Here is a 12,884-nt window from a genome sequence, read left to right on the forward strand (position 1 = left end):
GCAGGAATGGAGGATGTGGCTCATTGGCAGAGGGACATATCAACTGTAAAATGGCTTTAGCGCACCGCATGCGGTTTACCTGATATGATTGAACTTGCCCGTCTCGCAGTTTGATAGGAAGAGGTAATCGGGGAGGAAGACTGACTCCGACTCACTCCTGGTCTCTTCGGAAGCAGAGGCGTCCGTGGTGGCACTGCCTACAGAGGAGGAGGGGTCTGCGACCCTTGAGGTATGGGTGGAGACGGCTGGCGAGGGCTGGAGGGACGAGGTGGTGTGAGACAGGCTCTCCACAGAATCTGCAATGTAATAGGATTGCACCTTGTGATGGGTTTGCACAGCCGTCCTCCCGTGAGAACGCTGTGCACCCACCCATTCCTTAAGAGCACTGGGCAGTCACAGATCACACCAGGTGTTGATACTGACTGGGAACGCTGCTTCCCTACCTCATAAACAGTATCTGGGGGAGGAGGCCAAGACATTAATTTATGCAACATTCTAGGACGTGCAGTATTTACCCAGTAAGAGACCTTAGGGTCCAAAAAATCAGCAGCCAAAACACTCTTCCCACAAACACTCTGCATGGACATTCACTAGAAAGAGCGAACAGGACTAGCGAGCAGGGGATTCCAGGCCAGGGCACAGACCCCAACATCTGTGCTGAAAGGCAGCCCTAAAACACACGCATGTTTGTGCCCATAACAAACGGAATTCAGCAGGTGCCTGTGGCATTTGGAAATCCCCAAGCAAAATGCCGTGTCTCTGCCTCTTGGCAGCCTCACTGTCATTACCACAGTGGTTCCTGAGCTTGGACCCGGTGCTGCCTGTACAGACCGTACAGAGGAGGAGAGCGCTCACGTTCTAACTGTACCGTGCATTACATGTAAGTCACCCCATCCTAACAAGCGATCCTAACAGCCATTTCACAGAATCCATGTGAATGCAGATCCTTCCTCGGCCAGCCCCTGAAGATCCTTTTTATTCCAGGAAAGCATGGTCTTAAACTAGAGGTTAGCCTAAAACAAAACCTCAGATCTAAACTACCCCTGAAACCCTGGGGATATTTGGATCCAGACTTTCTGGCTTTCCTTCACTCTGAATGGCCTGAACCAGAACCCTAGATCAAAACCTTGCTGAACTACAGAACACTGGGGATCCATCCAAATCTTGTGGCTTGGAGCCATCTCTCCTTGAAATCCTTGAATGCTCCCTTTCTAATAGTCTCGGTTGCTGCACTCCTCTCTCAGGTCAGGAAGAAAACAAATCGCTTCCTCTGAGGAAAGCACCTAGATGGAGGAGTCGGTTTTATCAAGTACGTTTTTGAACTTCTCTAGCAGAAATAAAGAACCATGAGACCTATTTGAAATTAATGGAGACAAGAGGGGGTTTTCTTCCCACTCGCCAAACCTCTGAGGATGAAACTGATCTTTACTTTCTGCTTGCAGAATATCCAGATTTGTTGCACTGCGGAATTTGTTTGCAGTCTTCTTGTGTCTCTTAATGTTGGACAAAGTCCAATGTTGGACAATATGATCAACACAGTTAGGGGCTCAGCAACGTAGCCTACTGACACAGCGGAGATACGCTCTTTTTTCCATGAGCCTCTAGGTATTTGGGAAGTGGGGATTACCAGCACAAGACCTGACGCTTGCATGTGGCAGTCACCTGAACGTACAACGTGCCCAATGCTCTTTAAAATTTTGTATGGAAAAAATCCTAGGCTCCAAAGGGTTAAAGCCAAATCTAAATCACTCAGAAACTATGGCTAGAGGTAAATAAAAAAAGTCACCCTCCATGAGGACCTACAATTCCCCTAGGGCCCTGATGGGGCAGTATTTGCAGTGCAGCACCCCTAGGAAAATGAAAACCTGGCACCCCCAGGTTGATGATGACTTCTCTTTTCATTGAGCGCTGTGAATTTTTCAGTCTGCCCATGTGATGTGCTTGTGGGCCCCCTGACTGCTCCTCTTATAGAGCCTGATCCTGCACCCATTGAAGCCAATAACAAAGCTTGCGTTGGGCTCAATTCTCCCAGTGCCTGAGCTCTACTTGGGACAGGGGCAGAAACATCAAGGAGACCCTTAGTGGGTGCTACCTGGCCCCAGCATTAGTTAGGGACTCTTGAAAGACTGGGTGCCACAGGCTGACAGATGCCGCACCCCCAATGGCAGGGTTGGTGCAGAAGCAGCTTCCACAAACTTTATACCAGCACTGGGTTTCCATCCACCACGAAAATTCTCAGCAGGCTGATTATGGCCAGGATCTGGCCACTTTATGCAGCACCAAACAGCCAGAGCAGAAAGTGTGGCCCCTTGATTTCAAAGGGGCAGGATCAGGGCTAGAGTCTCTCCTTCACGCACAGTGTCCTTTGTGTTTTAACCCTTTGGGTATGTTTGAAAATGGAAGTAAATAGCTTAGTGATCGAAGAAGAATGGAGAACAACATAAAGCCGGGTGTGAACCACAACCTAGATACGGCCTCCATCCTCCCCAAACTTTGGGGGAGTTTTGATCTGAATCTGACTCCCACAATTTGCAGTTTGGGCCCATTTGTAGCTGAGCAGCTTTGGAACAGTCACTGTGAGTTCCCTGTGGAATTTGAACACAATTCCCTCGAGGTTCTGGCATAATTCCTCCTCCCCCTCCCAGCAGGCTGTTCTAGAAGATCAGATACATGGGAACTGCTGAAAGTATCTGAGAAAAAGCCTGAGAGAAACTACAAAAGCTGCCAAAGAGAGAATTATCCTTTTTTCCTATCGGGTTTTGAATGTAATCCAGAAATAAGATTTCTGAGCAACTGGTGAGCAATGGAAAGCTGAAATTAATTCCAATGATACTGCACTACCCCATAATGGCCACCAGATGGTGTGCATCTTGTTCCAGGACCAATTGTTTTCCTATTATTAGTGTTTCTCTGATGTTATCAGCAGGTATTTACCATCCAGGACAAAGCACATGTCTCAAAAAACTTACGCATTTCATAAATCAGAGCAGCTGTATTCCACCAAACACCCAGCAACTGATAAATACAGAACACCACAAGTATGCTTTCAGGGTCCTAAGTATTACTACATCAAGATTCAGCGGTAGCAAGCTTGTCAATTTCTTCGAAGTCCCAATTTCAGGGGCTGCCTGTCAGAAATCCTGAAGACATCTCATTGTGAACAGACATTAAAAGGTGGGCCATCTCCTACTTTGTGGGCTAAATCCTGAGGTCCTTACTCAGATTTTACTCAGTACTTCGCTGGACACAATTCCAACTGACAACAATATTCTTGTGACATATTTGATTAACGCGTATAGCTTTTAATTTTGCATGCCCCTGGAAAGCTGTTGATAGATGCAGTGTATAAGTGTAAACAAATCAATAAGGACAGAATAAGGATTTGGCCCTGTATACCTTGATGTTCGATAACCTCCGCTCTCCCCCTCACCCCCCCACACAAACAAACAAAACCCCTGCCATATAATTAGCACAGAAGTACGCTTCCCCCGTGGCAGACTCTGGACCAGCTCCTCAACTGGCGTAAATGCAGCATAGCTCCATTGACTATCTAGTCTAAGAGTACAAAAACCCATTTAGAGCTGCATTTTGCCAGCCTAATGCAGAGTAGTACCATACTCTATTGAATTCAATGAGACTAAGGAAGTAAGGTAATACTCATACTCAATATAAGTAATGCCAGCAAAATCTGGCCCACAGCAATCAAACAACTACTTACCAATGGCCCCAGTACTGGTACCTTTATATAAAGTTCAGCAATGGAGTTACTGGGGATTTGTGTTTTTCTTTTCAATATTGTGTCTGACAACTATTTCTTCTTGCCGGATTAGGGCCCAATACTATGCACAATTAGGCCCAGACTCAGCAAAGCATTTAAGCATGTGCTTAAATCTATGCCTTTCACATTCACTTGAAATTTAGACACATGCTTAAGTGCTTTCCTGAATCTTGCATCGAATGATTTCAATAGCACTGTTCACAGTACTAAGGGATTACATCTGAAAGTAAGTGTTTCCACGATCAGGCTCTTAAAGCGTATTACATCTGCTGGGTGGTGTTGATGGCCCAAAGCATTACAAACAAGCTAAAGAACTTTTCCAGAAGTTTTACCACCAAGACTTTCTCTACAGGCTCAAATGGTGAACTGAGCTATTCAGACTTTGAATTCTTAGAGCTACATCCTAAACTGTGGCAACTCAAATATATACTGAGCTAATTCTGTGGGAATCTCAGGAAAACGTGTTCATGTCACCATCTGACTGCATCTAAAAAACTGCACAACAAGGAGAAATCAGTGGCTCTCTGGATTAATAATACAAACTCAGAATTGACAGGCACTAATTCCATCTGCAATTCACTACCTTTAGCATCAGAGTTATCCCACTGGTAAAGACTCTTAGGTCTGGAGTACATTGTAGTCACAGTCAACTGCACTGATGGGGGGAACATGGCTGTGCCCTTTCGTAACTTTCGGGTTGTTCTGACATCTGTAGTGAGCTCCCAAGAGACGAGGTCAGCTCTGCAGGCTTTGCTGGTAATAGAATCGGTGTGCATTAAAGTTATACTGCAGCAGCCAGGGAGAATAAATTACGCATGGCCATTTTCTACAGAAAGAATGCAGAGAATAAGCTTTATGCCATTTTGCCTCCTCCCACCCCACCCCAACAAGACAGCGAGCTGACTCTGCTGCCAAAGTAATTGCTTCATTTAGTGCTAATTGCCCCAAGGAAGAGCTGGGGAGTGGGCAGCGGGGTGGTTGTGTGTTTTGAATGTAGCACCATCCAGTTTGGATTTGGGCTCTGTATATTACTAAGAGGTAACAGAGCAGCACCGTTTTGCAGAGGAGTTCATTTGCAACTTAAGTGATGGCAAGGACTAAAAACCCAACCTCTGCAGTGCAGTAGATCCTGGAGGACTGATCTCTCCATTGCACGCTTAGCTGGGTGATCGCCCTTCAACGTATGTGCATAACTCACCTCAGTGGAGGTTCTTTGCCCTTCATTTGCTGGTTCAAATCCTGTCTAGGGACTGAAAGTCATTACCACCTGATGGCTGTTTGGGGATGGAGGTGAAATGACTTCAGCGTTTCAGGCAGGTGTCCCCATCACAGCACACACCCAGCCAGGTTCCATGTTGGCCGTATAGCAGAAAAGTCAAGGAGATGAAAATACCCTCCCACAATTTGTGGCAATGGACCAGACCATGGCATTAAAGAGGCCCCGGGTCATGCTGCCCCCAGGTGAGCTCAGGGAGGGATTAGTCCCTTCCAGCGGGAGTAGTCCCTGCGTTCTCCAGTAAGCACTGCGAGGTGCCTTGACAATTCCCCTCGTGCCCACACAAGGACCAGAGCCATCTAGTCCGATGGGGGTAAGCTGGTTGTGCTGCTGCCTATACCATCCCATGCTGGTTGGCGGGGGGAGGGGAGGGCTGTTCTGTGGGGCACCCATTTTGCATGAGCACTAAATTCACATGGAGAAAAAGGAAAATAAGGATCCCTCCCACGGAGATGAAACCTACCCCTGCCCTGACACACACACAAAGGGGAGAACAGCCCCTTTGGGGAGGTGTCTTCAACAACAAGGTGTTAGGCTGGAGCCTGAGAGGTTCTGTGTAACCCACCCTTCTCTGTCAATGGAGGTTGTAGGTTCTCAGCTCTGCTCAGGAACTGCCCCTGCCTGACTATTCTGTGTTTTAACCAGAGAGAAGTGACTGCTACCACAACAGCTGCATTGCCAAGGCACTTGTCAGAGTTACAAGAACAAGCCACACACAGATACAGCGGGGAGCTGCACACCGGACAGGTTTCTATTTTTCAAGGAAAGAATGGAAGTTCCCAGGCTGAGTCTGCAGTCAAAGCAAGAGCGGGTGGGGCCAGAAGACAGAAGAATCCCATTAGAAATCCACTCATTAACTGTGCATGTTCCCAGCATAGTTCCCACACCGAGGAGCCTCCTGGTTTGCATCGCTCTCACCGACATCCGCTCAGTGCTTTGCACCTGATGAACTTGGCTTTCCCTCTTGTGCGCTGCCCCGGTCCATTAAGACACCAGCGCTCACCTCTCTTTCGGCGTTTTGCCTTCCATTTTCCACTGATTCCAAAGCACAGGCTAGGGGTGTGTTTATTTGTCACCTGTGCTCTTTCCTACTTCCAAGCCCTGAAACAAAAGGGGAATCAAAGAGCAATCATGACAGTACTAACCTTCAGAGGCACTAATTAGCTAGTCCTCATCACACCCTAACGAGTATCATTTCCGCTGCACAGAGGGGAACCTGAGGCAGAGAGGTTACTTGCCCAAGCATTCAGATACTCACAGTCAGAGTTCCTGGCTCCCAGTCCTCTGCTCTCACTGCTCACTTCTCAAGTCGGACTCGCTCATTTCACATTTTACTAGTTACCCGCCACAAACGTCATGTCTCAGCAGCACCCACAATGGAAATGTAGTATATACTTTATTAGCTGGAATAAAATAATTCCTCCTAATATCCTGATGATCAATCGCTAGCTAAAGGGAGCTGAGGACAAATATAGTTATTCGCTAGAAGTCAATTATTCAGCTTGGCCAGCGTGATTTCAGAAATCAAAATGTGACAGCAGGGATTCCTCAGGGTTTGCTCTCTTATGGAAGCAAGGGGCTTCTCCCTGGATGGCCCATATGGAGGACCTGGGTATCAGCCCTTTGCCTCCGGAAAGGACGGTCTGAATCCAGCAGATATTTCTGACTGTGGTGGTGCACTTGTTCTGGCTGGCTTTCCATTAGCATTAAGCCTTTTCATTCAAGCATGTTCCATTGTGCTTCCATTTCCAGATTGACTCTCTTCTGTGTACTTGGGCTACCCCACTTTCTCCGATTTGCAGATAATTTACTGTACAATTTCCCCAATAAACTCCAAGCAGGACTTCAAAAAGATAGAAAGACTGTATCCCCAGACACTTTCTAATAATGGCTCCTTGAGTCATTATTAATTGGCTTGTTTTTTGTAGGAATTGCGGCAGGTCTGAAAGAGGAGTGCATAGCACCTTATGGATCACTTCAGGGAGGGTGTTCCATGCCTGGAGGGGTGGCCTGGAAGGAGGCACAGAAATGTCTTTGTGAGGAGCTAAGAAGGGGGTTGATGAGGCTGGCATCATCTGCAGACCAGAGGAGGTGGGGGCAGGGCAATAAGACACAGGAGCACACAAATAGGGAGGTAAACGTTATGAAGGATAAAATTACACACAAAAAATTCGAATTGTTTTTTTCAGGGGGTCATGGTGGCTAGCCAGCTGGATATGAGCTCCCATGAGCTAATGCAAACCTTGGATGTATAACAGGGAATGTAGAGTAGGAGTACAGAGGTTATTTTACCTCTGTATTTGGCACTAGTGAGACTGCGGCTGGAATACTGTGTCCAGTTATGGTGCCCACAATTCAAGAAGGATGCTGATAAACTGGAGAAGGTTCAGAGAGACAAACCCCAAGAATGGTCAAAGGATTAGAAAACATGCCTTATAGTGAGAGACTCAAAGAGCTCAGTCTATTTAGCTTAATGAAGAGAAGGTTATGGGGTGACTTGATTACAGTCTGTAAGCACCTGCATGGAGGAATATTTTGAAATACTTTGAGCTCACCTGTGCAAGGCAGCAAGCCCAGGGATTTCACTTATGGGGTAGGGAGTAACACAGCGATTGCCAGGTGATTGCCTTTGTAAGCAAGGAGCAGATTAGTCACACTCAATGTGAAATGTTACCAGGGGCACATGGAGGAATTTGAAGAGAGAATTCAAGATGAAAGGTCCCTCCTGGGCTGAGGAGCTCCCTGCCAAGATGCAGCCTGGAGGAGTTTTTATTGCAGAGTTATAATCTTTGAAAGTACGGCTTGGTAATGGGAAACCCTAAACAACCTTAACAGGTTCTCCGATGAAATCCTGTTAGATTATATTGCTCCAGTTAACCATCCTTTCAGCATGCATGCCACATGGGGCGTGTTGTGCTTCTCTGCTGCCTGGTCCCCTCTTCCTCCTCTCTTCTTCTATGGGCTTTTCTGCTCCTTGGTTCCTTTCTTTCCTGGACATGCTGCCCAGCCACGTGGTCCTTTACTTCTTTTGCTTCCCTGGATGCCTTCCTTGTGTAAGCAGCAAGGCTGGCTCCTGCTTGTTCCCATATGATTTTGTAGTTCTTCTTTGCCTGGCAGCCTGTAAAAGCTGCTGGGAACAAAGATGAGAGCCTGCACCACGTGGCCAATCAGCAGTGAATTTATGGGTCACCAGCAGGTGCTTTGTGGACCACAGTTTGCAAACACCTGGTGTACAGCAAAAGGGTGACTCAGCAGCAAGTGGGGTTAGAGTCCTCTCTCTGGGAATGGATCCTGCCCTTCACGGTGATGGGACTTGATGACCTGATAGGTTTTCTGTGTTCCTACACACTGGTACCAGCGTACCCTATCCATGCTGTACCAGCACAGGCATCTGTGGCCTGTGATAGGGAAACAAGGCTTGTATAATCTGTCTGTTTAGGTTTTTATACTGTGCCCACCACTGTGGTAATGCCTTAATTATTTCTCCCTGGCCCATTGTAGGCAGTATAGGCAGAAGTGCTTCCAAGGGAGTTCTGTCCTGTGCTTCTCAGCTATTCCGGGCTGGGAGCAGGCTGTTAAAGAGAGGGAGTAGGGAAATACTGGTGTGGAGTCTCGCAACTCCAGCTGGATTCTGCTAGAGCAGAAAAGGGTGCAAAGCAGAAACACGATGGAGGATTGCACAGTTCCTTCTCTAGCTGCCATTTCCTAGTGTAACCAGTAAGTGGCATGGTTTCTTGGGTTACTCAAATGTTGCAGCCTGAACACCCTTGCCTGGTAAACCCTTCCCGACAGCTATGCACACAGGTGCTTCCTGACATCTATTTGGAACTTGCATTTCTCTTCGCTTACTCTTTGCTGTCCCTCTCTGTGTTGACCGAAAACAGCTACTTGTGGTGGACCCTGTGTAGGGCTCTCAAACTGTAATTCGTGTCTGTCCCATCTTGGCTGTAGAAATGCCAGATTAGTGGCTCTTTGATCGTATGAGCCTGGCTATTAACCCCAACTCTTCTCCATTTGAAGGGGCTAATTCGAAGCACAAGAGCGCTGGGCATATGGCTTAGTCACTGGGTAAACCTGCCACTACCCTTTTGCACCCATCATGCACAAGGAATCTGAAATTAGATTCTGGCCTGACAGTCACAAACAAATGAAAAAGGTACATGGATTAAGAATGATCGGTTAGCTACATAATATTGGCTTGGATATTAATTTTTAATGCACTGAAAAGCTTATTAGAATTTCCCACAATTGACTTATCTTTGATATGATGATTCACTCCTGGGAATATTTTTACACACAAGACTTCAAGTCATAAAAGCACATGGCATTTCACAGCTCTGTTCTCTTCTTATATTCATGTTTAATGGTAATTTGTTGAAATTTACAGACACTTTGGGGATTTAGGTGCTTCTAGTAAGCATGAGTAATCAGCAGCTGTTTAAAAGTTGATGTACAACCTATGCAACTTTATAGACTTGGTGGCAAACTGGACCAGAATATAACCCTGAATCCACCCCTTCCCCAATCTTTATCAGACCACCAGATGTTTCACGATAAATCAGATATGGGTCCTAATGACTCTGGAGATAATGACTGCTCTTAAAAGTCTGAATAAGGGTGAAGACTCCTATAGTATAGTGTGGTAGCAAGACTCAGGGCTTGTCTATATTAGGGGTAACTACAGGGGTAACTACAGATTCAGTAATTGAATTAAACAACATGGATGTTTTAAGGCTTTTTTAAACCATTTTAAGAGTGCTCATACAAAGAAGCTGAACCAAATTAATCAGTTTCTAAAGCAATTTAGGCCTTGCATACAACTATATTGGCATAGTTAAACTAGCAAAACGATCTAGTGAGGACACAGTATTATTAGTATCAAAGTGCTTATACGGGTTCCCTTGGCATAAATTATATCAGCATATTAGCGTCTAAGGTTAGGTCTACACTACACTTCTGCTGGCATAGCTGTGTCACTCAGGGTTGTGAAGAGACGTTATCCCTGACCAACACAGTCGCGCTGGCAGAAGTCCCTAGTGCAGGCTCTAGTTATGCCAATAAAACTTCCAAGGGTACATGAAGCCTTAGACTGGAGCACAAACTGTGAGAAGATAAGGCCTGAACATTGCTTGAGCACTAGCTCAGAAGGTATCCTGACTTCAGGCAAACACTTACTGCCTTTATAAAAGGATCACTTCAAATCAAATTGGAGAGGCCCTTTGAGCGAAATACAGCCCAGACCTAGTCAACTGGGCCTCACTGAAACGAACCTTCATCTATCCTGTTTTGGTTTTTCATGACTTTACTTCTTTGTCCCACAGTAGAAGGACACTTTTTCTCTTTAGCTTCACAGGGACAGCCTTACCCTCATTTTAGACATTCTGATGAAATTGTACATAAAGTAATTACAACAATGCAGCAACAACCCCCCCAAACCTTACAAGTTCAGCAAGGTTAAGAGAGTTTGTGTCTGAACCATCCTCATATTTCATTCAAGCTCAGGTGAGCGAGTGATTCCAGCCCTCTCAAGGCTCCTAGCTCATGCTGCCTGTGTCTAAGTCCTACTTTGCTACTTGGAGTTACGGCTATACACTGGCACATACCAAACATTACACCAAGTTTCCCTGATGGATTCTAAATTGAATGTGAAAATGGCAGCTATCGGGGTTATAATGGGAACTCTGCCAAATCTCCCCAGTCCCTTCCATTCCCCCTCTGAGCATACTAATGAAGAGAAGATTAAACAATGCATGAACTGTAATAGAGGAAATTAAAGCATCCCAGCATGGTCTTCTGTCTCCTTTCAAATATATGAGATTAAAAGTGCTATTATCCCTTTTAATGAGACAAATATTTCAGTGAGTTCCCCCAGCACCATCCACTTCTGTTGTTGCAATGGCCTTCTTCGTGACCATGAGACTCAATCTGATTTATTTCCTCTGCTGCTTTCAAATCACTGCTGTATCTGTTCCTTGGAAATGTTGGGGAAAATACAGTTTGCATTTATCTGAGGCTGAATGGCTCATTTTAAAAAAATCGAGCTAATGATACAGGTTCCTGTCTTAATTAATGGCCAGATTCAACCTGTAGTGGCTAATTCTAGGAGCAGCTCCAACAAATTCACTGTAATGAACTATCTTATGGTATCTTTCTATATATGGGTGGAGGCCTTGACAAAATACTTTGTCTTCATTTTCACCAGCAGGAACATATCTTGGATCTAGACACACATTCCTACCACGCTCCTGGAGCATTTTGCTCCTGGAGCATTTGATTCTCTGCCTCTTTTTTCTGCCTTTTCTTCTCTTTACAAGAGTAAGAGGGCTTTACAGCTTTAGCATTAAGAATTATAAATCACATCTTATAATGCTTGAGACAATGTGAACTTTCTAGGACACTTTCTCTCTCTCTCTGAGATGGGTGACTGATGTTAAGTCAAACTAAATAAATACAGAGCACGTAATGAAATATAAAGTCCCATTGGATAATGTTCAATCAGTATTGTACATAAACAGTATCTTCTTTTATAAAAAAATCTGTTGGTTTATTCAAAAAGGAGTTAGTTCACAGAAATGAGACCAAAACCAATTGGTTATTATTTATACCCAGCAGAACTGATATCTTTGATAGTTTTAAGCAATCTTTCAAAAATCAAACCAATTACCACAGGTACTATTATGTTTCCCAGGGGGATAAGTCTCCACTCCCCTCTGGCCACTGTGCTGCCTGAGGGAGATTCCAGCTCCAGATTATTTCCACAGAGCTTGAGCCATGATTCCATTCCTACCTGTGCCATCTTCCAAGTGTCCGAAGTTACAGATCTGGCTGATGTTGTGAACCCATAACTGCATTTCCTCCTCCGTTTTGGCCACCAAATAAAAGGAGCGGTAAGTAGTTTTCACGATGAAGACGAAGTTATTCTGAAATTCTTTCTTGATGAAGTTGGGCCCTGAATGCTTCAGCACTTCACACTCATTAAGGTCTATGATCCGAATGGGTTTCTTGGAATGGTTGTTTCTGTAGTACTCCAGAACGTCCGGGTTCCCACTCATGCGGCCCCTGCGGAGCACAAACCAGCGTTTCCGCCACGCCTGCAGGAGACACAATTGGACACATGTCACAGATGGGGAATTTGTTTCCTGCTTTAGCCTTCAAACTGGTTGTCACATTTTGTCAACAGACCTAAATATGCATATTTTCTTTAGATTCTATGCTTATCTTAATCACCAGGCTGAACTGTGACTGGTGATTTGAAATCCATCCCCATAGGGTGCGTCTACTCTAAGAAGAAAGGTGGGTAGCTGTAATTTTAACATGAGTTTGCAGGGCAAGGTAAGCTATAGGCTTCTCCATAGTCTCTACCTCAGTCTAGTACCATGTGTTAAAGCTACAAATGGCCTTGTTTTCACTAGGATTTTACTGGCCAGGTTAGGTAACATGAAATAAGAACACATCTTTTATCTTGGTGAAGACAAGGCATGCCTAGGATTTTATCCTGTGTTAGGCCTGGTCTACACTTGAAATTTAGGTCAACATAGCTACAGTATTCAGGGGTGGGGAAAAATCTATGCCCCTGAGGGATGTAGCTATGCTGACCTAATCCCCAGTGTAGATGTGGCTAGGTTGACAAAAGAATGGTTCCCTTGAGCTAGCTACCGTCGCTAGGGGAGGTGGTGTTTCTATAGCAACAACAACAACAAAAACCTCCATCACTCTAAGCTGTGTCTGCACTATTGGGTCATGCCAGGATAATTACAGTGCTATAGCTATGCTGCTACAGTCCCCACACTGTAGACATGGCCTTACTTACCATGTGTTAGCTAACACCTG

The 12,884-nt window shown here is 45.3% G+C and overlaps 1 protein-coding gene across 1 annotated transcript in view; it reads right to left on the reverse strand.

The window, feature by feature from the left end:
• Positions 1 to 12,884, reverse strand: part of GAB3 (GRB2 associated binding protein 3) — a 103,694-nt gene that overhangs the window by 18,394 nt on the left and 72,416 nt on the right. The window contains exons 2-3 of the mRNA XM_084640325.1: positions 11,842 to 12,145; positions 80 to 296 (exon numbers count right to left, since the gene is read on the reverse strand). Of these exons, the coding sequence (XP_084496451.1) occupies positions 80 to 296; positions 11,842 to 12,145 (521 nt within the window). The remainder of the gene's footprint in view (positions 1 to 79; positions 297 to 11,841; positions 12,146 to 12,884) is intronic.

This window comes from Lepidochelys olivacea (genome assembly GCF_965140295.1).
Source record: "Lepidochelys olivacea isolate rLepOli2 genome assembly, chromosome: 9".
Lineage (NCBI taxonomy): Eukaryota > Metazoa > Chordata > Testudines > Cheloniidae > Lepidochelys > Lepidochelys olivacea.